This window comes from Martes martes, assembly GCF_963455335.1.
Source record: "Martes martes genome assembly, chromosome: 15".
NCBI lineage: Eukaryota > Metazoa > Chordata > Mammalia > Carnivora > Mustelidae > Martes > Martes martes.
The window spans coordinates 1,498,105-1,523,713 of record NC_137903.1 but is presented as its reverse complement, the minus strand read 5'-3'; the positions used below and the strand labels follow the sequence as shown (position 1 = coordinate 1,523,713).

The 25,609-nt window shown below is 53.3% G+C and overlaps 2 protein-coding genes across 5 annotated transcripts in view; one reads left to right on the top strand and one right to left on the bottom strand.

The window, feature by feature from the left end:
- DAP3 (death associated protein 3) overlaps positions 1-22,060 on the bottom strand; it is a 31,621-nt gene extending 9,561 nt beyond the window's left edge. The window contains exons 1-4 of one of the 4 annotated variants that reach the window (XM_080825090.1): positions 21,734-21,880; positions 7,552-7,641; positions 4,364-4,495; positions 859-981 (exon numbers count right to left, since the gene is read on the bottom strand). In XM_080825090.1, the coding sequence (XP_080681216.1) occupies positions 859-981; positions 4,364-4,405 (165 nt within the window). In that variant the 5' untranslated portion in view covers positions 4,406-4,495; positions 7,552-7,641; positions 21,734-21,880. Of the gene's footprint in view, positions 1-858; positions 982-4,363; positions 4,496-7,551; positions 7,642-17,566; positions 17,622-20,529; positions 20,721-21,733 lie in introns of those variants that run through there. The other 3 variants (XM_080825091.1, XM_080825092.1, XM_080825093.1) reach the window with 3 other exon arrangements.
- Positions 22,061-22,245: 185 nt separating this feature from the next.
- ASH1L (ASH1 like histone lysine methyltransferase) overlaps positions 22,246-25,609 on the top strand; it is a 190,086-nt gene continuing 186,722 nt past the window's right edge. The window contains exon 1 of the mRNA XM_080825089.1: positions 22,246-22,308. The gene's annotated coding sequence lies outside the window, so the exon portion shown is untranslated. The remainder of the gene's footprint in view (positions 22,309-25,609) is intronic.

Here is a 25,609-nt window from a genome sequence, read left to right as displayed (position 1 = left end):
CTGGATTCTGCGCGAGTCGCGCGACAGGATGTGCCGCCGCCGAGGGCACAGGAACCCCAGAACCCGCCACAGGGCGGCCCCGGGCCCAGGGAAGCTGAGCGACACCTCAGTGACTCCCCTCGTTCAACTCAGCGAAGCTTCTGGAGGCAGGGGAGCGCCGGGCCGGCGTCCGGGCTCGGGAGACTCCCCTCCGGTGGCCGGCGCGGGCGGACGGGGCAGCCCCGGGGGCGGGCGGGCCCCGCGTCCCCCGCGTCCCCCGCCCCCTTCACGCGTGCGCCGGGACCCCGCGGCCCCGTGACGGCGGCCGCCAGAGCCCGGCCGCGGACAGACCCCCTCACGGCCGCTCCCGACAGCGAGGCTCGGGCCCGCCTCCCGGGGGCGCAGCCAGGGCGGCGGCAGGACCGGGCCCTCGGGCGCCAGCCCCGCGACCCGGCGACGGCGGCCCCCGTTTCCGTAGATGAGCCGCGGCTGCTCTCCCGTCCTTACTCCTCCGCTCGTTTACACGGTGTGATTCTTTAAAGCCCCACCGGCTGCTTGTGGCAGAGGGAAGCAGCTCGGCTCCCGTCGGGTCAGTCAGGGGCGAAGTCCGGCCACGCCCCACCGGGAGACCAGAAACTCCCCCGCGGAGCTCCGAAGGGCTGGACCCGCCCCCTGCCCGACAGAACCCCGCGACACGGTGGCCCGCAGCGGCAGGGGTTCAAGCCTGCGTGCACCCGCCTGCCCGAGGGGCCGATCCGGGCTCCCCCTCCGTCCTGGGTGCGCGGACTGCAGGCAGACCTGCTTCCCTTCCCGGGCTGCGGGGTCTCCCGATAGGTAAAATGACGGCGACGCGACCTGGAAGACTGGAAAGCGACTCACCGGGTCGTCCTCGCTGGGGCGGGAACCGGCTCTCGGGCTCTCATCCGGAACCTGGTCGTCCAGGTGAGCATCAAGGCTTTGGGGCGCCTGGGGCCCCCCGTGCAAAAAACGTCCAGGGTCCAACTATAAAAGAAACCATGGTAATGTTTTAGAATTAGCAGGCTTTTTTTTTTTTTTTTAAGATGTATTTACTTATTTGAGAGCAAGACGAGCAGAGGGAAGACACGGAGGGAGAGGGAGAAGCAGGCTCCCAGCCAAGCAGGGAGGCTGACGCAGGACTCGATCCCAGGACCCGGAGACCATGACCTGAGCCAAAGGCAGACACTTAACCCACTGAGCCACCCAGGCGCCCCAGGATTTGCAGGGTTTTTATGCTTGCTACAAAACAGGTTTCAAGCCCCATCTACGACAGGGAAATTCACTAATACACAGTTTAGCGTTATGTGCAAGGAACTGTTATCTGCACAATTCTCTACATGCAATCACGTGGTCCACCCTCTGAATCTGCTGTGTTGCTGGGGCCAGGCTAGGGCCCACGCGGACACGAAGCCATCTGCTAGAGAAGGCTCCGGAGCCAGGCACAGCCGCTGGCAGCCTCGAACGGGCGGCACGCTCCTGCGCTCTGGCCCATGCCCGTGGCTGGTGGCCGGCAGCCGGGCGGCAATCGTGGCCACCTCTGGTCTCACGGGGCCATGCGGGGCTCCCATGAGACAGGTATCAGGACAAGCCCACAGCCCTTGTCCCGCTGGCCGGGCCTGGAGTAAAGACTCTCTGACTGAGGATGCCTCCAGCTAAGCAGGAGGAAGCCGGCCCTGAACTAATGGTTGGGCTGTGGGATTTCGGGAGGCAAGGCTGAGAAGCCGCTGCCCAGAGAACCCCCAAACTGAGCTGAAGGATAACGGGCCTCACGCAGAAGGACACCAGCTCTCTATGGCCGGGAAACCGAGTTTACACACAACCCGAAAGGCAGGTGAGGTCGGCACTGTGGCTTTGATTCTCATGCCAAGTCTGAGACCTGACAGCAGCAGGGATCAGCCATGCTTTCTTTTTCTTTTTATGTTCATTTATTTTAGGTCATCTCTATAGCCCAAATGTGGGGCTCGAACCCCCGACCCTGAGATCAAGAGTCACATACCCTCCCAACCGACCGGCCAGGTGCCCCTCGGCCATGCTGTCTGATTAGCTGGTGGGTAAACATCTTATTAGGGAGGATAAATCTTTGGGACTAGGAAAGACAAAGAGTCAAGATTTAGAAGTGAAAATATCGGTTAGAAAGTTGTTAAAGAACTTAAATGGGTATAATTTTTCTTTTCTTTCTTTTCTAAGATTTTATTTATTTATTTGACAGACAGAGATCACAAGCAGGCAGAGAAGCAGGCAGAGAGAGAGGAAGGGAAGCCACGCAGGCACCCCGGGTGTAATTTTTCTGAGCAAAAGAATCGTTTAAACCTTAGAATCAACATGCTGACTCGGCACCCCAACGTGACGGACCGTCACCCCACGTGCATCCCAAACCATCTCTGAAATGCAACAAGAGCAAGAACGAGATGGAACATCTGTGACACCCCGGGCCACCCGGTGGGTGAAGCGTCTGCCTTCGGCTCAGGTCATGGTCCCAGGGCCCTGGAATCGAGCCCGCATCGGGTTCCCTGCTCGGTGAGGAGCTTGCTTCCCCCTCTGCCTGCTGTTCTCTCTCTGATGAATAATAAAAATCTTAAAAAAAAAAACAACAAAAAACCAACCCAAAACAGCTGCAACACCCGCAGCCACACTGGCCATGCGGAGCTGATGAGAGCCCGGGCCCGGGGCGTCGGCACAGGGGTCTGACCGCCACGCCCCGTGCGGCTGCACCCCGGGGGGCCCCCTGCTACCAGAGACAAAGCACCAGGGCTTTATTAAAAAAAAAAAAAAAAAGTAAAAGATAGAAATTTATAGATATTCAAGGGCCACAAGGTGGTGGTATTTCTACACAAATCCTCTGATTTTTCTTTTAGTTAAATGCTTTTTGCAGCAAATTAAGCCCTAGCAAAATGGATTCCTTACTCCTTACAATGTTACATATGGCATCGCCCGGATAGTCTTGTGTTTCTGAGGAGACCGCCCGCGTGCCATTGCCTCCGCACCGCTCCAGAACGAAAACCAGACAGTTCCCAAAAGAGCGGCACCTGTGACCCCAGCAAGGTGACTTTAAATCAATCTACAAAAAGCACAAAATTCTCAGACTGCTCGCCGCTGTGGGCTCAGGTCGTTCTCGTCTGCCATCAAGAACAGATTTTAGCCTTTCAATGGAAATAGTTGAGGCCTGAATTTATTGCTGATCCTTGTTCTTTTTTTAAAATTTTATTTCCTAATAATGGGTTATTTCACATCTATAAGCTTTATCACGAACCCCTGGGAAAAAGAGTTCTACGGAAGGAAGGGCCCGTCCTCCAGACGGTCTCACATGCAGAGGATGCGGCAAAGGATGAGATGGAAGGGACGGAGCCCTGCTGGGGCCCTCACCCTTCGGGACTCGAGTCTTGGGGTGCTCTCTGCAGGCCCCACAAACTCAGGGAACCCTGACTCTGTCTCTGGCTTCTGATATCCAGGAGAACCACAACCGTAAAAGGGCCATGAAGCACAGCGCTTGAGGCCACAGGCCTTGTGATGAAAGCCTGGGCTCCACAACCCTCCCGGGATGCCCCCGCGGGCGGTTCACCCAGCCTGGTTACTACTCATTTTCTGTCTCTGTGTAACGAAGACGGTTCCTACCACCCTCCACCCCGTCGCGGAGACGTAACGAGACGAAGCACTTAGCACTGTGCCGGGCACGTAACAAGGCCCAGCGAATCGTGCCCACGGATGCGCAGTGAGCCGTCTGAGTCCTGAAGGTACTGAGGAAACAGCTGCTCAGTGAATGAAGAGAGCAACGCAAGGGCCGTGTTTATATGTGATTTTACTATTTTATTCAGCTATCAGATGCTAAAAGTTTAAGGAAGCAACTTATTTTTCTTTCAAATACTTCATTAAGGGGGATAATCATCAATCCAATGAGACGTTAACAACAGTTAATAAAGATAACTGCAGTCAAGCTTATTCAGCTATTTTTTTTCTTTTTTAAAAGATTTTATTTATTTATTTGACAGAGATCACAAGCAGGCAGAGAGGCAGGCAGAGAGAGGAACGGAAGCAGGCTCCCTGCTGAGCAGAGAGCCCGATGTAGGGCTCGATCCCAGGACCCTGGGATCATGACCTGAGCCGAAGGCAGAGGCTTTAACCCACTGAGCCCCCCAGGCGCCCCTCAGCTATTTCTTTTTTAAGTGTCAATTCTCCAATGAGGCTATTTACAAGGGCAGACTCCCAGGGCAGAGGCTCGGAGCGGCCTCTCGAGAGCAGAAGTCAGCGAGAGGCCCGGGCAGGAGCCATCCTCCGGAGCGCGTCACTCTGGACTAGGAGTATCCATCTAGAAACTACAGTTCCGCCTAAAGACAATGTGCACGGAGCCGTGAGGTCAGCCAGGACTCACCTGCAGGGCCCTGGGGACAAGCCTCGTCACCCTTTTCAGCATCGAGGCTGCGAGCTCAGGCAAACTGAAGTGGTGGGCCGCACCTGGGCAGCAGACAGCGCACGGACGTTGCCCAGAGCACACACGGAGCACCTGAAGAGGGACCAGGAAAAGAGCAGAAAACACAAGTGAGACATTTCACAGAACCCGAAACAAACGGCTAGTAAACCCACGAAAAGATTTTCATCCTCATTACAAGTCAGGGAACGATGAGACCCCACTCGGCCACGGTGCTGGGAAAAGCGGCAAAGACAACAGGGGCCATGCCAGAGGCTGTGCGGCATGGGGGGCAGGGGGCACCGATGGGACACTGTTGGGGGGGCACTGCTGGGGGGGCACAATCATCCTAGGAAACACATCTGGTGTTATCTTATAAAGTTGAAAATGTACAGGTCTATGACCCATGTGTTCTTCTCCTGCGTATTAACTCCAGAAGAACACGTACATGTGCACTGGGGCTACGCGAAACGCTGGTCACTGTACAAAGCCCAAGCACCCGCTGACGGGAGCGGATTAACAGAGGTGGCCACGGCGAGACCCCACACGGCAGTGAGAGACGCGACCGTGGTTACACGCGGGACATCGAGGCATCTCGGAAACCAGCTGTGTGAGCGCGCTCGTCTACGCATCATGTCACTGGCGTACGATTCGGAAACGTACGCCCTCATTCATCCCCGGGGCGCGCACACAACGGAGCGAAACCCAAGGACAGAGGTGGAAGGACAGCCCGGGCCGAGCGGAGGCGGTGAGGGCGAGGCTGGGAGCGCGCGGTTTCCAGCGCTGGGTGACGGGTACGGGAGCTTATTGTACTAATTGTACGTATGTACGTATGTATGTACGTATGTATGTATGTATTTTCCCCATCCACGGCCGCTAACTGCCACGCCAATCCTAACCCTCCACGTCAGCTCATCTCTAGCCCCAAGCCCTTTACTCAGCCTCCACCTTCTCTACTCCAGTGTGACTCCAGCAACGTCTGGCCCGCCCAACCCTGTGCTCCCCGGTCAGACAGCTGTGGGCTGTAGCTCTGAAGGGGGCACGGGTCCCGGAGAGAAAAGAGCAGACGACATGGTCCTGAGGTCCATTCTTCCCACAGGTGCACCTGTGGCCACTGGGGTCATGACTCCGGCCAGGTTTTAGACATTATGGGAAATGCTGGTCAGGAAAATGGGATCAGCTGTATCCCTGGACACCAGCACCTGTGCCCACAGTGCGGTCATCGGTCTGCCGGCGTCCAGCCACGAGCTTCTCCAATCCATTCCTCCCACCGAAGTCTTGCTTAAAATCCTTCAGTATCTCCCCACTGCTTTTTAAAGGTAAAGGACGCGCACGCACGCACACACACGAGTGACAGAAGTTACTTCAGGGGCGCCTGGTGGCTCTGCGGCCGAGCATCTGACACGGTTTTGGCTCAGGTCGTGACCTCACGGTGCTGACACCGAGCCCCGTGTCTGCGGAGGGTTCTCTCTTCCTGGCCCTCTGCCCTCCTGCTTACGCACATGTTCGTGCCCTCGGTCTGTCTCTCAAATAAATACAAAAAAAATGAATGGAAGTTACTTTAAAAACAAGGGCGGAAGGTGGAGAGTTTTAAAAGTCTGATCTCCCAGCAAACAACCTGCACAAAACCACGTTTGCCTCGTCTTTCAAACCACGCGTCTGCAGAGCAGCTCCTACAGCCGCGGAGAAGCAGCGGCGGCCTGGCTGGTCCCACTTTCGGGCACGTACAGGTCAGGGCAGCGCGGGACGAAGGCTCACGGCTGTCACTGTTTGAACACTCCGGGGACTGAGTTTCCTTTCAGGTCTCCCGGGTCCCTCGCAGGCGCGCAGGGCAGGCAATCGGCTCACTACTGGCCGCCGGGGCCGGGCCCCGAGGGGAACAGACCGACGTGCGAGACGACAATTCTGGGGACGGATGGCGGTGACGGCCGCACGGGAAACGTGGGTGTGACCTCGTGGACCCGCACGCTGGAAAATGACGGTACATCTGACGTTCTGCATATTTTACCACAAACACCACAAACACAAAGGAGTGATGGAAAAATCAAAGATAAATTGCCCAGTTCTCCTCCAAGACTGGAGTCCTCTCTCCGGCCCCAGGCGTTGTTTTAAATGTGGGAAACACACACCCCGGAGGCGAGTCATTTCCTGAGTCCGAAGCTCTTCCCGGGGCGCCGGGCTGGGGTCCCCGCTCCCCGCTGTATGTCAGGTTCTGCCGCTGCCCCGATGAAAGCCGCGCTGATGTCCCCTCTCTCTCCGGTGCAAGTCCCCTCACAGGAAGCTCCGATGCACGCGGACAGGGAGTCGGGAAGGGCCCGAACCCCGCCTAGAAAGGCGGCCTGGAGCCAGGGCGCTGACTCGGACGTCGGCGGTCACGGAAATCAGTCTGTTTTGCAACCCGAACCCGTTCTGTTGAGGTCACTGTAGAGCCGCGGGCAGCCGAAGGCCGCGCGAGGAGCTCGTGTGCGGGACGTTTCCTCGCGCTGTCGCCTCCGAGTCCCCCGCCCCCACTGGACCCCCGCCCAGTCCCCTGCTCTCCATCCCTGTGACCGCGTCACTTCGGGGACGTTCTACGAAGGGCGCACACGGGACGCTGCCTTTGATTCCGGCTTTTTTCACTCGTCCTGACTTCCCGGGCACCCCCAGCCTGTGTGTCGTAGGCACTAAGAGTTGTTCCTTCGACCCTGAACCCCGTGCCGTGGTAAGGAGGCGTCTGTCTAACCAGTCATCCAGTGAAGACCTGGGGGCTGTCACTCGCCTCTGCCGTGAGGGACAAAACTGCTACGGAGCAGCTTTCGTGGAGAGAGAAGCCGAGAGTCTCCAGGTTCCGACGATCCAGCTCAGGAACCGGACTCTCCAGAACTAGCGCAGAACTGAATTAGTGCTACCTCGATTTTAACAATAATCACTAACCATTAACAATAAAATCACTAACTAAAAATTTAACAATAATCACTAAATAAGGCAGACGCTTAACAACTGAGCCTCCCAGGCGCCCCTAATCACTATTTTCTAGAAGGAGGTTCTATATTGAGCAATGTACCGGCGTTATCTCCCCACAGCTATTAGGGAGACATCATTATACCCCGGTGAGGAGAGGGACGGAGCGCCCTGATCCCCCGCTGGGACCGGCAGCCTGTCCCGTGACTCACCGTGTGGCCGGCGTTGTCCGTCACGGAGCACCTGAACACGTCCAGTTGGGGGAACGCGAGGGCAGGCTACACAGCTTTCTGACCGCTTTTCTGGAAAATTCGTTCACAATCTGAGCTGAAATGTCTCCCAGCCGCTTCCATTCACTGTCCCAGTCCTTCTCTGGGGTTTTACAAGCCATTTCCCACATGATGAACTGAGTGTAGTTCTGTGCTCTGTTTTTTCTTTTCCTGGCTAAATGCCTACAGTTTTTTTAAAGCAATCATTACCCAATACAAGTTCCTTCCCCACTTAACTTATCAATGTTCTTTCGGTATGACCTATCGTTTTCAGATTTTATATTTTAAGAGTGACTTTTTTGTTAAAATTTTATTTACTTGACAGAGAGAGAGAGCGAGAGAGAGCACAAGTAGGGGGAGGAGCAGAGACAGAGGGAGAAGCAGACTCCCCAACAGAGCAGGGAGCCCGATGAGGGGCTCGATCCCAGGACACTGAGATCACGACCTGAGCCAAAGGCACATGTTTCATGGACTAAGCCACCCAGGTGCCCCAAGAGTGACTATTTTTTTTTTTTAGGATTTTATTTATTTGACAGAGAGAAACACAGTGAGAGAGGGAACACAAGCAGACGGAATGGGAAAAAGAGAAGCAGGCCTCCTGCCGAGCAGGGAGCCCAATGCGGGGATTGAACCCAGGACCCTGGGATCATGACCTGAGCCAAAGGCAGACGCTTAACGACTGAGCCACCCAGGCGCCCCAAGAGTGACCATTTTTAAACAGTCTATCATATCATTGTTCCATTGAGAATGCAGTTCATTAAAATAATCACTTCTCTTTTTTAGAAGATTTTATTTATTTATTTGACAGACAAAGATCACAAGTAGGCAGAGAGACAGGCAGAGAGAGAGGAAGGGAAGCAGGCTCCCTGCTGAGCAGAGAGCCCAATGCGGGGCTCGATCCCGGGACCCTGAGATCATGACCTGAGCCAAAGGCAGAGGCTTTAACCCACTGAGCCACCCAGGTGCCCCTCAGTTTTCTTTTTTATAAAAAATACCATTACTTATCAAAATCCCAGCAACATTTTTTATGGCAATTGTCAAGCTGATCTCAAAATTCATATGGAAATGCAATGGACGCATAAAACCATAAATAACCTTAGAAAAAAAGGGAACAAAGTTGGAGGGTTCCCGTTTCCTGATTTCAAAACCTACTACAAAGCCACAGTAACGATGACAGTGTGCTATCAGCTTATGTCGATAGATGACGCGCGTCTGACCCACATCCACGAGTCAGTGGGGTGCAGCTGTGAGTTCAGAAAGAATGCCTTACATCACAATCAGCTGATTTTCAACACACATGCCAAGACAATTCAATGGGGGAAAGAAAAATGTTTTCAACAAATGGTGCTAAGACAGCCAGATATCCAGAGGCAAAATAATTATATTGAAGTGGGTATTTACCCAAAGAATATAAAAACACTAATTCAAAAAGATTCCTGCTTCCCTGTGTTTCCTGCTGCATTACTTACAGTAGCCAAGATAAGGAAGCGACCCACATGCCCAGTGATGGAGGGTGTGTGTGTGAGAGAGATGGACTATTACTCAGTCATAAAAAAGGACGAGACTGTATCATCTGCAACCATATGGATGGTCCTAGAGTGTATTATGCTAACTGAGTATGTCAGAGAAAAACAAATATCTTATGATTTACTTATATGTGGAATCTCAAAAACAAAATAAATGAAGGAACAAACAAACAAGCAGAAATGAACCCACAGAGAACAAACTGACGATTGCTGGAGAGGGGGTCAAGGGATGAGCAAAACAGGTAAAGGGGAGTGAGAGATACAGGCTTCCAGTTATGGAATAAGTAAGTCACAGGACTAAAACATACAGCGTGGAGAGAGATAGTCAGTGACAGTGATAGCACTGTGTGACGACAGATGGTAAGCCCAGAACACTGGGCTTGAGCTGTGGTGGTGAGCCCAGAACAACGTATAAACTTGCTGGGATTGGCACAGTCAGTTAAGCATCCGACTGGTGATTTCAGCTCAGGTCATGACCTCAGGGTGGTGGGACGGAGCCTGGCATCGGCCTCCGTACTCAGCGTGGAGTCCGCTGGAGACTCTCTCTCTCTTTCTCCAGCCGCTTGTGCTCGCTCACCCTCTCTCTCTAAAATGAATTAAATCTTAAAAACAAACAAAAAAAACCCTTGTTGAAACATTATGTTGTACACCCGAAACTAAAGCAACTGTGTCAACTATATTTCAACTAAAAAAAAAGAAAGAAAGAAAAATCAGTTAAGGACAAAACTAAAAACCAAAGCCTGGTTCTCTCTAAGGATTTTATCTTTCAGAGAATCATTGTATTATTCGTTTCCCAAATGAGCCAGGAATCAAATAGTCACTTTTGAAACCCTCCTTTTCCTTTGACTTAAAAAAAAATTAAACTGGACCCCTACCTCACATCATACACAAAAAGTAACGTAAACAGAATACAGACCTGAGTGGAAGTGCCAAAACAATAAAACTCTTAAAAGAATACGTAAGAGTAAATCTTACATATTAAATACAAGTGACCTTGTATCAGACAATGGTTTCATAGTGATACCAAAACTCAAGTGACAAAAACAGATACTTGGGACTTTATCGAAATTAAGAATTTCTGTTTCAAAGGATACATAAAGAATGTAAAAGACTAGAATGGGAGAAAATATGCACAAATCATATCTGATAAAGGACTTGTACTCATAATACATAAAGAACTCTTAACAGCTCAACAATAAAAAGGCAACCAACTCAAAAATGGACCGAGAATTTAAAAAAGACATTTCTCCAAATAAGATACATTATGGCCAATAAGCATGAGAAAAGATGTTCAGTGCCATAAGTCATTAGGAAAATGCAAATCAAAAACATAACGTGATATCCTTATGCTCACAAGGATAGCTAAAACCACAAGAACAGACAGTAACAAGTGCTGGGGAGAATGAGGAAAAACCAGAATCTTCATACGTTGCTGGTGGGGCCGTAAAATGTGCAGCTACTTTGGAAAACAGGTTGGTAGTTCCTCAAAAGATTAAACACATAGTTTCCAAATGACCCAGCAATTCTACTTTAGACCCAGTCATATACCCAAGGAAATGAAAACATATGTGCCCACAAAAACTTGTTCACAGATGCTCACAGCAGCAATATTCCCAAGAGCCAAAATGTGGAAAGAACCCTAAGGTTCATCACCAATGAATGGACAGAGCAGGTCGGAGCAGCCGTACCACGGGGTATTATCCAGTCCTAACAACAGGCGAAGCTCTGATAAATGCTGCAACATGGGTGAATCTTTATATGAAGGAAAAGGCTGTCAGAAAAGACCCCCTGTAGGAGAATTCTAATGACCCGAAATGTGCACCATAGGTAAATCTGTCGAGACAATAAATTAGATTAGTGGTTGGGAGAGGGGAGAATGGAGAGTCACCACTCATGGATTTCTCTTTGGGGTCACTAAAATGTTCTAACATTAGGGAGCGATAGTGATTATGCAGCTCTGTGAATGTAGTAAAAACCCACCGAATTGTATACTTTGAAGATACTGAATTTTATGGTTTGTGAATCTTAATAAAGCCATTAGTAAAAAATGTTGCCATGTAGCCATGTTAAAACAACATCGATAGCAGAAACGGCCACGATGAGTTTGGTCCTGATTACTATACGAGCTGTAGACGTCACATGCTTTGTCATCTTCTCATCACAGCGTCATTCGGAAGCATTGTGCCAGCTGTTGCTGTGAAAAAGGCCACCCCAAAACTCAGCGGCTTCAAACAATATCTTGTTGTTTAGTGCTCACGAGTCCACAGCTCCAGGCTGGTTAGTTCTGTTCTGGATCAGGTCGGACTGTCTCAGGTCGGCAAGGTCAGCCTTAGCTGATGGGACAGACTCGGCTCCACACAGTTTCTCATCCCGTGGCAGCGCCGCCTGACATGTCACAGCGGAGGCAAAAGTCCCGGAGAGCTAAAGCACTGAAGACCTCGTCAAACCTGGCTAAGAGCCAGCAGGGGGTTACATCTGACTGCAGCCCATTAGCCCATCATAGTGTCAGGGGTGGGGAGGAAGCCGACTTGACCTCTCTATGGAAGGAGCTAGAAAATCACAATTTTTCTGACCCATGGAAACCACTGTGACTCTTGTGCGTAAACATGGTTGTTGAACTTGAGAGCCTACATCCTTATCATGATACCATGTTCTTCGTCATTGATCTGTGCAGCTATTTGTGATATTGATCTTAGCAAAGTAATTGTTAAAATCCATTTTATTAATGTTGAACCTTATTTCAGTTTGTAGATGTCTTCTTTTATGTAATGAGAGTGTTTGTAAGTACACAGTTTTTAACATTTAGTTATACAGTTAACCAATGAGAACTAGAAGTAGTTTTGATAAAATTCTGAATCAGGAATTACGGAACATTTCCACATATCATACACAAAAAATAAACTCAAAATGGATTAAAGACCTAAATGTGACACCTGAAACCTAGAAATCCTAGAAGAGAGCACAGGTGGTAAGGTCTCTGACATGGGCCATAGCAACATTTTTCTAGATTTGTCTCCTAAGGCAAGAAAAACAAAGCAAAAATAAACTGTTGGGATGACATCAAAATAGCTTCTGCCCAGCAGAGGAAACAATCAACAAAACTAAAAGACAACCTACTAAATTGAAGATATTTGCAAATAACACATCCGATAAAAGATCAGGAACTAAAATATATAAAGAACTTCTATAGCTGAACACAAACAAACAAAAAACCCAATCGATCAAAAATAGGTAGAAGACACGAACAGACATTTCTCCAGAGAAGACCTCCAGGTGGCCAACAGACACATGAAAACGCGCTCAGCATCACTCAGCGTCGGGGAAACGCAAACCAAAACCACAAGGACCGGCCACCTCACACCTGCCAGCACAGCCAAAACCAGAACCGCAGGGACCAGCAGCTGCTGGCGAGGCCGCGGGGAGGAGGAGCCCCCGTGCACTGCTGGTGGGAACGCGGGCGAGCGCAGCTACACGAATAAAAATGCGGTGCGTGGTAAGGGTACTCAGCCATCAAAACGACCAAAGCTTGCCATTTGCAATGACTTGGCTGGATCTAGAAAGTATGACGCCAAGCGAAATAAATCAGAGAAAGACAAAGACCACATGATCTCATTCGTATGTGGAATTTAAGAAACAAACAAACGAACAAAGAAAAGAAAGAGACAAATGAAAAAACAGACTCTTCACTCTAGAGAACACACTGCTGGTTACCAGAGGGGATGCGGGGACACACACGAAGGGGACTGAGAGTCCACGCACATGACGAGCACTGACGAACGTATGGAAGTTTGGAATCGCTACACTGCGTCTAAAGGACACTGTATGTTAACTGTGCTAGAGTTAAAAAAAAAAAACTATGAAACCTAGCTGCAGTTTCTTAACAGTTTCAGCATCGAATGAAATTTAGCTTTTATTTTGTGCACACAATATTACAAATCTTGAGCCACACAAATAGTTGCAAGTGGTAACCTTCCGTAGTACTTTTAATTTCTATTTTAAAAAGACTTCAGTAGACAAGCAAGAGGACTGCAAAGGTGCCCCGGCAGCGAGCAAGAGTGCACGGACCAAGGTCTATGTTCCGGGCAGGTCTCGGTGGTGGAGCTCAGACGTTCCATCAACCCTGCCAGGGACAGGCGTGTGGCCCTCCGGGTTCTGCCGGGCTGTTTCTCGAGCCCCGGCGGCGTGGAGTCCGCGTCATCCCGCAGGGCCCTGGGATTCCGGGAGCGACCCCCGAGCGTCGGCTTCGGCTCACCGCCCCTAACCACACGGGCACCCTGTCCTCTGGAGCCCGCAGCCAGGCCCTGCCCTCTCCTCGCCAGCTGCAGGAGTCCTGGCTGCGCCCCCTTTCCGGGGAAGGCTGCTTCGTCCCCACGGGAAATCTGTTGGTCAGTGTGGCACCTTCAGGAACTCTCTTGAGCTACGCCTTCCGGAGCACCTGCTGCTTCACCGGACACTTCTGGGTCACGGACATGGCTTCTTTCCCGACACCTCCCTGAACCCACCCCTGCCGGCTCCAGACCGCGCTCCCGCAGTGTCCGCCCCGCACTCGGCCTTCCCAGAGGCGGGAGTGTTCGGGCCTTGCTCCAGACCAGACTTCGTCCAAAGGGGACGCGGTGGCCACCAGGACACTCGGCCCGGACCCCTTGACTCAGGACTGGACTTCGACCAAAGGGGACGCGGTGACCACTGGGACATTCGGCCTGGACCACTCGGACCCTGGACCGGACTTTGGCTGAAGGGGACACGGTGGCCACGGGGACACTTAGCCTGGACCCTTCCAACCCTGGACTGGACTTTGGCTGAAGGGGATGCAGTGACTGCTAGGACGCTCGGCCCGGACCGCTCTCACCCAGGACTGGACTTCAGCCGAAGGGGACGTGGTGACCACGGGATGCTCAGCCCGGACCCCTCTGACCCTGGACTGGACTTCGGCTGAAGGGGACATGGTGGCCGAGATGCTTGGCCTGGACCGGACTTAGGCCAAAGGGTTCGCAATGACCACTGGGACACTCGGCCCAGACCCCTCCGACTCAGGACTGGACTTTAGTTGAAGGGGACACGGTGGCCGCTGGGACGCTTGGCTCAGACCCCTCTGACCCTGAACTGGACTTCAGCCGAAGGGGATGCGGTGGCCACGGGGACACTTAGCCCGGACCGCTCCGACCTCCCCCACGTCAGTGACGTCCAGCCAACTTTCTCCTCCCCCCATGTGCTCATTGGAACCGCACGTTCTGTTTCCTCCAACGGCTTCTCCTTTGCGTTCACAGCTCGGCTGACCGCTGACGCCCGAGGCCCAGGCTCTCAGGGTGTCGGGTCCGGACACGCCTGCCTCACCGAGCTTCACCCCTGCTCGCTTCTGACTTCCAGCTTCGGATGTGCGACTCTTCCTTTCACACGAGCACGTCGAGGCCGTCGTCAGGTTATGAACTGTCCTCGTGTCCACACTGTGGCGTCTCTGGGACGAGGGAGGCCCGCAGGGAGGGAGATGGAGGAACGGCCATCGGTGGAGCCATCGTCACACGCGCATCCGTTAGGTCTGCCGTCTCGTGGGGGCAGCCTGCGGGGTCCCCAGGGACGCCGGTGCCATCCACGACCGCTCGGCACAGATCCCCGCAAAATTCGAACAATGAACAGATTTAGATCCTGTGAGAGTCACCAAAGTGTGACAGAGACAGGAGGAGAGCAGCTGCTGTCGGAACACGGGCGCCGACACACGGTGGCCCCGAACCTTCTGTTTGTAAAAACCCAACAGCGGCCGCGCGCCCCACGGCCCAGCACCGCGAGACGAGGTCTGCCCATAATTAAAACGTTTGATGCCCAGACTATTTCTCAGACTGATTAAATCACAGTCTCTTGCAGGGAGACTTAAGACACTGGCCGTTTTCAAAGTCCCCCAGCTGATTCCCATGTGCGGCTAAGAATGAGAACTCCTGCACGGATGTCAAATCAACCGAATTAGCACGGAGTCTTTGGGTATGGTTATTCAAACAATTAAATGTTCAGGACGTACTTCCCCAAAAGGCCATAAGGAGACTATCAAATGCCTTACTTTACTGGAGATGCGACGTATGTCATGTCGTTATTTTGATTTACCATTCAAGGAATTCAGACAAAAAGGATGTTATCAGTCTGCCATGACTTACTCTCTACTGAAGCAAGGCTGATGTCCTGGTGATCAGCAATTCTTTTCCTTTTAAGATTTTATGTATTTATTTGAGAGTGAGAGAGAGAGCAACAGAGACAGCGAGAGAGAACACGAGTGGGGAGGAGAGGGAGAAGAAGGCTCCCCACTGAGCAGGGAGCCCGACATAGGACTCTAGGACTCGAGCCCAGGACCCTGGGATCATGACCTGAGCTGGAGGCAGACACCTAACTGACTGAATCCCCCAGGCGCCCCAGCAATTGTTTTTCCACACCAGTCATTCTCAACTGGGGCACTTTTGCCCCCTGGGGGACATTTAGAAATTTCTGGATGTGGTTTTGATTGTCAGACTTGGGGGAGTGGTGGTGGCATCCAGTGAGTGGAGGCCAGAGACTGCAGACCATCCTGTCATGCACAGAAGAGTCTCCCACAACAAGTGACCCAGCCTCCAATGTCAACAGTGAGTGCTGAGGCTGAGAAAGATTGTTCTAGATCCCGAGTCCTAGAGGAAAAATTTGATTGATGGAAACTACTCTCCTTGCTTTCATAATCTCGGTTCAAAAAAACAGAATTTGTTATGCTGCTTTCTGTAATCCTCATTATATCTACTTCCCCACGTTTGGGCTCTTGAAGTAAAGGTGTTTCAATGAAACACACTGATGACGACAACTTGGAACAAGCGCAAACTAGGTGTCTTTGCTGCAAACCACCTGTACTCACTGTCCCTCGGCAAGGGAGTGAGTGCTGGTAGGACCGGCCGACTCTCCTACTGGAGCAGGCAGAGGGAGGGGACGGGGAGGACCCAGGATTGCGTCCGAGGCTGGGGGGACCCTAGATCCTCGTCTAGATCCTCATCGACAAACTGAACCTGAGAAATTCCCGGACGTGAGACCGGTGAAACATCAGAGAGGCTTCTGAAGGCTTTGCAGAAGGCATGTTACATGAACACGCAGGCCGAACCGTAACCCCCCAGCTTTAGGGCCGGGGACACAGCTAGGTTGAGCTCAACCCAAAGGTGCATTTATTTTTATTTTTTTTTTAAAGGTTTTATTTATTTGACAGACAGAGATCACAAGCAGGCAGAGAGGCAGGCAGAGAGAGAGGAAGGGAAGCAGGCTCCCCGCCGAGCAGAGAGCCCGATGCGGGGCTCGATCCCAGGACCCCGGGATCATGACCTGAGCCGAAGGCAGAGGCCTAATTCACTAAGCCACCCAGGCGCCCCCAAAGGCGCATCTAGATTAGTGTTCTGAAGTACGGATGCGTGAAGACTTAAAGAAAAGGATGGACAGAAAATAATCTGGTCTATGGTGGTGCTCATGTTGCTGGTAATTTTTTTTTACTTTGATTTGTAATGTTATTAACAATCATTAGTAATATTAATATTGTTCATGTAATAAAAACTGTCCACACTTCAGTAAGGTGTCCATGTTAAAGGTTTTTTTTTTTTGGAGACCTAACCAAAACCATTTTTACAGTGACATAATGAAAACAGAGATTACCATAAATGTAAGATTATTCACCCGCAACACTGTTTCTAACCTTAAGATGGAAAGAATCTAAGTATCTGTCACCAGTGGGCAAGCAGCACAGCCCTACGATGCTGCACCACACCCACACCGCTGCTTAACAACATAGCCCGGGAGCACTCTGCACCTGATAAAGGAAAACCTCCATATGCATCAGGTAGGGGAGAGAAAGCACAGAACACTGCATACAGTTAGCCATCACTCGTGTAAAAGGGGGAAATACGTATATATATGTATATGTATACATATACATATATGTATACATATACATATACATATATATGTGCCTGGGTGGCTCAGTAGGTTAAAGCCTCTGCCTTCGGCTCAGGTCGTGATCCCAGGGTCCTGGGATCGAGCCCCACGTCAGGCTCTCTGCCTACTCATGATCTCTGTCTGTCAAATAAACAAATAAAATCTTTAAAATATATATATATATATACACACACACAATTTGTTTGTAAAAAGGTCCATATTTGGAAGGATATACAAAAACTGAGAATACTGGTTGCTTTCAGGGGAGGGAATGGGTTCCACTGGGGGCAGGAACAGGGAGAGAGGTGTGCTTTGTACTTTCTGAATCTGGATCAGGTTGCTATCGCCCAAAGAGTAAATTTTACAAAATCAAATCAACAAACCCTTAGTGAGATCCTCTAAAGCTAACACGTAATTATCTGTAGGAATTATACTTCTGAGGATAGAAAACCCTATGCTGCATCAAACTGTTAGAGATTGATGATAAGTAACTAAAAGCAGTGGGTCCTTACCCCAACGCTGCATCTAAATCCATGTCAGGACGGATGAGCCCTTTACATTCCAGCGTGAGTACCCTGCAGATAACATTTCCTATAGGAAAAGACATTGATTTTAGCTCGTACGAGTGTTTTTTTCCTTCTCTCTGAGGCCAAGTTTCCTACCTATAAAACAAGAACACTCCACTAGGTTTTCCAGACATTTCCCTCCTCTGGTAATCTAACTTTTACCAAGCTGAGAGCAGTGACGACACCAACATATAAAAGAAAGAAAAGGGCGGCGCCGGTCCAGGCAAAGGAAGGAGCATCCGCGCTGATGTTTTCTTCCAGCAACTCAAGTGCACTGAAGAATAACCTTGGGCTCCAACGACAGCAACAGCTAACATATCCCCAACACCTTCTGTAAGTAGGGGGGCTCTAAGTGCTTTATGTAAATTAACTCACTTTACCTTTACAACAATCCTATGATGTAGGTAACATCTCCAATTTACAGACACAACAAACAGAGCGGAAGTATGGCAGAATGGTCAGAAGCGCGGACTCTCGAATCCACGCGCTGAAATCCTACTTACTAGCTGTGTGACCTCGAGCCCGTTACTTCAGCTCTGTGTGGCTGTTCCCTCATTTCTAAAATGGAGATAACTGTGGCACCTAAATCTACTATGTGCGACCGCCACTGAGGCTCTACCCAACTTTTCACAGCTCGGCTTTAGACCCGCGCAGTCCAGGTGTCCATTCACGCTTCCCCAACAGGCAATCCAACAACCGAAGCGGTGGTTTAAAATATTGGTAGGACCCCTACCTCCAAAATTTTGGAGTTCTTCCCTTGTTAGATAGGAAATTTAGACTATTGTGCTTAGATAGCATTTCTCCACAACTTATCACATATAAAGTCAACCATGATGATATTCTACTTGACTTTTATCTTTAAAAATTTCTTTTAACATTTGAAACCTTATTTTGGGGTTTGCAGGGAAGAAGTTCTGCTGCACGTCTGTACTGCACGGAGACAGCACCCCAGCAAAAAAGCACCATGACATGCGTGTTTAAGTGCTCCTGTTCAAGCAGCCGAGTCTGAAGGCAGCTTAGCTAAGAGCGCTGCGGTCCGGCAGGACCACGGAGCCCGGCTGTCTATTTACAGCTTGAGGCCTGATGCCAGAGGCAGAGCTGCAGGGAAATACTGGAAATCCAGGCAGCTCCAGGAACTCGGATCACTTTTCTCAGGGCAAACTTTCAGCTGAACCACAGCCTCATTTGGATCAAAGCACGGAGGCACCTGGGTGGCGTGGTTAAGCGTCATGATTTCGGCTCAGCTTGTGATCCGGGGTTTTGGGATGGAGTCCCACATCTGGCTCCCTGGCTCCCGTGCTCAGCATGGAACCTGCTTATCCCTCTCCCTCTACTCCGCCCCGCCTCGTGCTCTCTCAAATCAATCAAATCTTTTTTTAAAAAAGATTTTATTTATTTAATTGACAAAGAGAGAGAGAGATCACAAGTAGGCAGAGAGGCAGGCAGAGAGAGAGGGGGAAGCAGGCTGCCCGCTGAGCAGAGAGCCCGATGCAGGGCTTGATCCCAGTACCCTGGGATCATGACCTGAGCTGAAGGCAGAGGCTTAACCCACTGAGCCACCCAGGCGCCCCTCAAATCAATCAAATCTTAAAAACAAAACAAACTCTTGAATTAAAGCACAAAACCACAATCCAAGCCAGGTATTCTGGAGCCTACTTAGGCTTTCGCTTCCCTTTCCACATAGTTTCCAGCAGCTGCGACAAATTATCAGAAACTTAGTGGTATAAAACCACCCAGATCTGTCACCTGCAGCTCTGTGGTTTAGAAGTCCCTGAGTAAAGCGCACACGCGCAGTTGCATTCTTTCTGGACGCTCCAGCAGAGAACCTGGTTTTCTGACTTCTGCAGATTTTAAAGGCTGCTCTTTCCTCTTCAAAGCTGGCAACATCCGGTCATGACTCTTCTGCCCCATCTTCCATCTCTCCACAACTCCTGTACTTACAGTGGGCCTACCACATAATCCAGGATAATCTCCCTATTCTAAGGTTAGCAGATTAGCAAACTTAATTCCATCTGTGTGCTCAGTTCCCTTTTGCCGTGTAATATGCGCACAGGTTCCACCGACTGGGCCACAGCCATCTTTGGGAGACCATGATTCTGCCTTCCATACCTTCCCTGGGTCAAGGAATTCAGGTTTCATTCACTCAATAAGGTCACTTTGCTGAGTACTTAATACAGCTTGGGAGGCACTGGGGCTTATACAGAAGAACAGGGTATGATCTAGTCTATGCTCAGTGGACAATTCACGAAAGCAAGACGAAGGCAGAGAAAGTAAGCAACTTTCCTCATGCGCAGGCGCGGCGGAGTCCATGAAGTGTCTTTTCTCCGTAGCATACATACTTATGCTGGTGATGACAAATTTTTTACTGTGAAGATAATGTGGTATAGTGAAAAAGGTTTTTAGGACAAAGTGAAATCTTTTTTTTTTTTTTAAACGATTTCATTTTTTTGAGAGAAAGCACACACAGAAGCACGAGTGGGTCAGAGGGAGAGGAACAAGCAGACTCCCTGCTGAGCAGGCTCAATCCCAGGACCCTGAGATCAAGACCTGAGCAGAAGTCAGATGCTTAAAGGACTGAGCCACCCAAGCACCACACCCAATGTGAAATCCCAAGTTCCTGGACTTCTGGGAGCCCCAGGCTTCTCATCTGTAAAATGGGGATTAGGATGATCTATGCTAAAGTGTTATTTAAGCAGGAACACGTGCTCTCCCCACGCGGCATTCCTCAAATGTTAATTCTCTTTCCCTTCTCAGATTTTAAGTATCTAATGTTCTTTTAACATTTCCACTACTTACATTCCACTAGGACTATAAAAGAAAACACAAGGAGTGTTAGACCTGGTCCCTATCATCAAATTAAATATGTTGGTAGGGGCCGTCTAGGTGGCTCAGTGGGTTAAAGCCTCTACCTTCGGCTTAGGTCATGATCCAGGGATCTGGGATCCAGCCCCGCGTCTTCTGGGATCAAGCCCATCTTCTGGTATCAAGCCGGGATCAAGCTCTCTGCTCAGCGGGGAGCCTGCTTCCCTCTCTCTCTGTCTCTGCCTGCCTTTCTGTCTACTTGTGATCTCTGTCAAACAAATAAACAAAATCTTTAAAGAAAATTAAAATGTTGGTAGGGTAACACATTTGCATATAGGATACAATTAAAGAAAGATCAAAGTAAACTTAGATGGGCCCCATGAAAGAGCTGAGACTTAACACATGGTTAGGAAAACCAAATATATATGACATCATTAAAGCTAATTTTCTGTTTACCTTCAAAAATACAAACTAAGCAAACACAACCTGAGCCATGCATGGAAATGTGGAAAGGGGGTATGTCTACTTGAACTTTAGAGCTTCAACAGGGCTTTGAGGTCAGTCTAGGACAGGGATTCTCAAGCCGCTCCCTGGATCCCTCCAAGTCCACAGAAGGGAAGGAAAGGGAAACCCAAGGAGACAGATCCCTCCGGGAACGTATTCTGCTTTACCCTTTGGGGGAAACTAAAACTGCGAGATTAGGCAGACCCTGGGTTCGGACAGCCCAGAGTCCCCCCGCAACCCCCCACCAAGAGAAAGTAAGTGTTGGTGCAGAATGTTGAGAAAACAGCGTCAGGAGCCGCCGAAATCCGCCAGGCCTCGGTCCGCGAGGCCGCACGAACCGTCCGGAGGGCCGGCGGCACCACACAGCCGAGCTGCGCCGCCAGGTCCGCGAGCGGGAACGCGCCGCTCCGCTCGACGGAGACAATCTCACCGACTCGGAAGGCCCATTCGGACGCGACTGAGTTCTACGTCCACTTTTCCGTTTCTTTTTGATAAAGAACGAAGCAAAACAACTTTCTGAAGGACACGCCAGACACGAAAGACCGAGGCCGGCGCGGAGCCAGAAATACGTGGTCTCCGTCCCCGGTGCCCCGAGCAGCGGGTCCCGCCCGGAGGCACGCGTGAGCGCCCCAGCGCAGCGTGCGGGCGCCCGGGCCGTGAGCTCCGAGCCCCCAGGCTGGGCTTCGCCACACAAAGCGAGAAGCGCGACGGGCGCGCGGGCTCCCGGCGGCTCCACGTCCGCCCCGCGGAGCCCGGGAGGAAGCCCCCCTCCCGGACAGCCGCCGGCCGCGCGGCCCCGCTCCCTACCTGGTGGGCGCTCGGATCCCGCTCCCGGCCCGCGAGCGCCGGCTCCTTCCCCCGCGAGGGTCCCGGGGCCGCGAGCTGCACGCGCCGCCGAGGGCCTGCTGCTCCCCGCGCTGCCCGCAGACGCCCGGCGAGCTCGGGCCGTTCGGCAGGAAGCTGCTCAGCGCGCAGCCGCCGCGGCGTCCACCCGCCAGCCGGCGGAGGGGAGCCGGGCCGCCCTCGACGCGCCCACCGCGGCCCGGCGGCCGAGCGCGGAAGCCAGCGTCGGGGGCGCGGCGCGGCGGCCGCGGCGGTGAGTCGTCCCGGCCCCCGCCCGCCCCTCGCCCGGGCTGCAGCCCTCCCGGCGGCCCCGCCGCGCTGCCGGGCCTCCCCCCTCCCGCTCCCGCGGCGGCCGGAATGGAACGGTCCGGCGGGGGGGATTGTGGGAGGCGCACGCGCGAGGGGCGGAGGGCATGTGGGGGGGCGGCGGCGGCGGCGGCGGCGGCCGTGGCGGCGGTTGGTGGCCGTGGGGGCGGGGAAGGGGGGGAGGAAAGAAGAGGCGGTGGAGGAGGAGGAGGCTGGGGCTCGCGCCGCCGAAGGTACGCGTGAGGGCCCGCGCCCGGCCGTCCTGACAGGGGCCGAGAGGGGGCGGGGGGCCGTGCGAGCGGGCGCCCCCGAGCGAGCGCCGACGGGCCGGCGGGCGCGCCGGGCGGCCGAAGGCGGGGGTCGGGGGGAGAGCGAGCGGCGAGCCCGGAGCCCGTCCGGCGCGTGCGGGCGGGCGTGCGCGCTCCTCCGCCCGAGTCGGGGGCGGGGGGGCGCCGCGGGCAGGGCCTGGTGGGAGGTGGGGGGGGCGCGCGGCGCCCTTCGCTCGCGCCCGCCCTCCCTCCCGAGCCGCCGCCGCCGCCGCCGCTCTGCCGCCGCCGCTCCCGCCGCCATTTTGGGTTCGCTTTGCGGAGGGGCAGTCGATCCCCGTCTGGGTTGCGGGACCGCCTCCCCTCGGTGGCCCCGGCCCAGCCGCACGCCTTGCCCTTCTCCTCGCTCGCGGTTCCGCCCGTCCGCGCCCCCACGGGCCGCCTCCTGACAAGCGGCAGGGAGCCGCCGCCGACCCGGGGCCGCCGAGGAGCCTGCTTGGCGGCCGCCCCCCTTCCCCACTTCCCTGCACTCTCCTCTCGCTCGGCCTCGGCCTCTGACACGGTGAGCAGAGCCGCCCGCGGAGGCTTCGGGCCTAAGTGCTCCGCGCGCGAGGCGGGCCCGGGCGGCCCGGGCGCCCCTGTCACCTCCCGGACCTGGACCTCCGGGAGAGCGGCGGCGGGGTGGGGGAGGGGAGCGAGGCGAGGGGATCCTGAGCGGCCCGGGAAGTCCCTCCCGGCGGGGGGGGGGGAAGGGGTGTCCCTGGCGGGCGGGCTCCGGGGCTGGGGGAGGGGCGGGAAAGTCGGCGGGCGGAGGCGGAGCCGCCCGGGCCCCTGACAGGTTAGTTGGCGCGCGGCGGAGGCGCGGCGGGAGCATCCCCCGGCCCCGGGGGCAGGGGCGGGGTGCGGGGGGCGCCGAGGGTGCTGGGCCCGGCGCGCGCGGTCCGGCCCGGGGTGCGAGTTGAGCGGGTGTCCTGGGAGTTTGGACGGGGACGACGAGTGTGGCCGTGAGCAGTCGGTGTGCGGGTGTGTGCACGCGGGGCCGGAAAGTGTTCCGGGAGAGTTGGCTCGGGTCCGCGCAAGTGTGCGGGAGTTCCCCGCGCGCCTCGCCGCGTCCCGGAGCGGGCCGCCCGCTCCCCCCCGCCGGCCGTGCCCGCGCCCTGCGCAGCCCGGGAGCGCCTGCTGCTGTCGGCGCGGAGGAGCCATGGCGGGAGCGCCCTCGGCGCCGCGTCCGTGTGTGCGGCCGGGGACGGGGCGCTCGTCCCGGCCGGTCGTGCCCGTGGGAGCCGTCCGCGGGCGGCGGCCGGTCGTGCCAGGGCGAGCCCCGAAGGGCCGTGAGCCGACGGCCCCCGCCGGGCTGGGAGGCACGGGCGGCCTTCCTGCGGCCGAGTCGGGGCCGGCACCGGGCGGGAGGCTGCTCGGAACGGCGCCTGCTGCGGTGTGGTCCTGCGCCCGTGCGCACGCGGTGCGGTGCCCGTTTTCCCCCGTCACGGAGCGGGGAGTGGAGGCGGAACGACATCCTCTCCCCAAGGTCACGCCGAGTGGGTGACCACGCTGAGGCTCTGCCCGAGTGCGGTGCCTGCTTGTCCAGCGGTGCGTTCGCCGCTCGCCCGGGCCCCCGCAGGGTCTTCCCGCACGGTCCGGCTTCCCGCGGAGCCCGGGGCGCGGGCGCCTGGCCGGCGCGTCTGCCGGAGCTGAGCTGTGTCGCACGTGTGCACGACCCTGGGCTGGCCCTGCAGGGTGGCCTGTAGGAAACGGGCGTCCACACCGGATTAGTTCTCGTTGGTGGAGGAATCGGCATCTGACACTCGGCTGTGTCGTGGAGGGAGGATGTCGGCCCAGCTCCGGCCGGCGCTGCGGCCGCTGGAGGACGGCTGGCCGCCTCTCTTGAAGTCTGTGGGCGGGAGGACCTTCTCTCCTTCGTCCCACAGATGTATTTATGGAGTTTAGTGAGCAATTACTCAGCGAGCGGTCCCTGCCTTGGGGGGGAGAATAATCGCGATGACCCTGTGGAAACAGCCTGGGTGCCTCTGAGGGGACTTGCCTTGGCAGTGGTAGGTTAAGTCCAGCGACGAGGACGAGTCAGTGTTGGGATTGAAACTAAAACTTTCCTAAAAAGTCTGTTGAGTGCGGAGGGAATTTACCATCCCGGGGGTGCACGTCTGTTTACCGATCTGAGAGCGCGCAGGCCTGTGACCCACCGCGCCTTCTTCTGCATCTTCTTTTGACATTTACGAGTAAACTGTCCTGGGGATCTGGACATTGTTGCTGGACATTCCTGTGGATATTGAACTTTTTGGCTGGACTGAAGGAGGTCTTTAAAGACTTAATTTTGCAGTAAGGATCCCGTCAGTGATTATGAGGGGGAAATGCTTGAACGAAGGCAGCATAACGGTGCATCTCTGGAAAAGAGTGTTTTTGATATGCCAGATTAGTAGTTTTCAAAGTTTTGGGGGGTCACTTATCCTTCTGAGACTCTGATGAAAGGCCCTCACTGCTAAGGGAGCATCAGCACAGTCACACAAATGATGCATACGATTTCAGGAACTGAAATTGTGATGAAGTAGAACCTTTTCATACTTAGGTCTCATTTGAAAGCCTTTTAAAATACATGGAGCTTTGTTTGGAGACGAAGATGTTGGCACGAGTTTTAGGTGGAAAAGATTCTGTGACACTTTTTGGTGTGCTGAAAGTAAGGAGAACTTTAAGATCGTGTCTTTTACTCTTTATAAACTCATTTTTGCAACGTTAGTACGGGATTCTGAATTAGGTGGTAAGAAAACATATTGCTCAGATATTTATAGCTTTCTTTTTTTTCCTTTTTATTCTTAAACTCCTCTTTCCAGTTTTGCATTGGGATTCAAGCTTCCGAAGCTCATTTACTGGATTTATGTTCTGTATAACAAAGTTGATCGATTGCATTCTGTGCAGGAGACACAAAGATGAGTAATATATGGCCTCTGTCCTTGGACAGATTCTAGTCCACTTGAAGCTGAGGATGCTGTGATGGTGATGGTTTTCAGAAGGGCAAGGAGGAGGGAAGAGTATTGCTGGAAGTTGAGGTTTCATGACTTAATTGCAGAGTTTTTGCCATTATTAATTCTTAGGAAGCTATGAAGTCTTCCCACTCTGTATGCAACTTTGTAACGATGAAATGTGTTTTGGTGTCATCTGGTATTTTTGAAAAGGAGGCATACTTTGGTTGCCTGCCTTGTCTTGTTTTCGGTGTATTTCTGTAGTGAGTTTGTAATGAAAGTTTTAATGTCTTTTT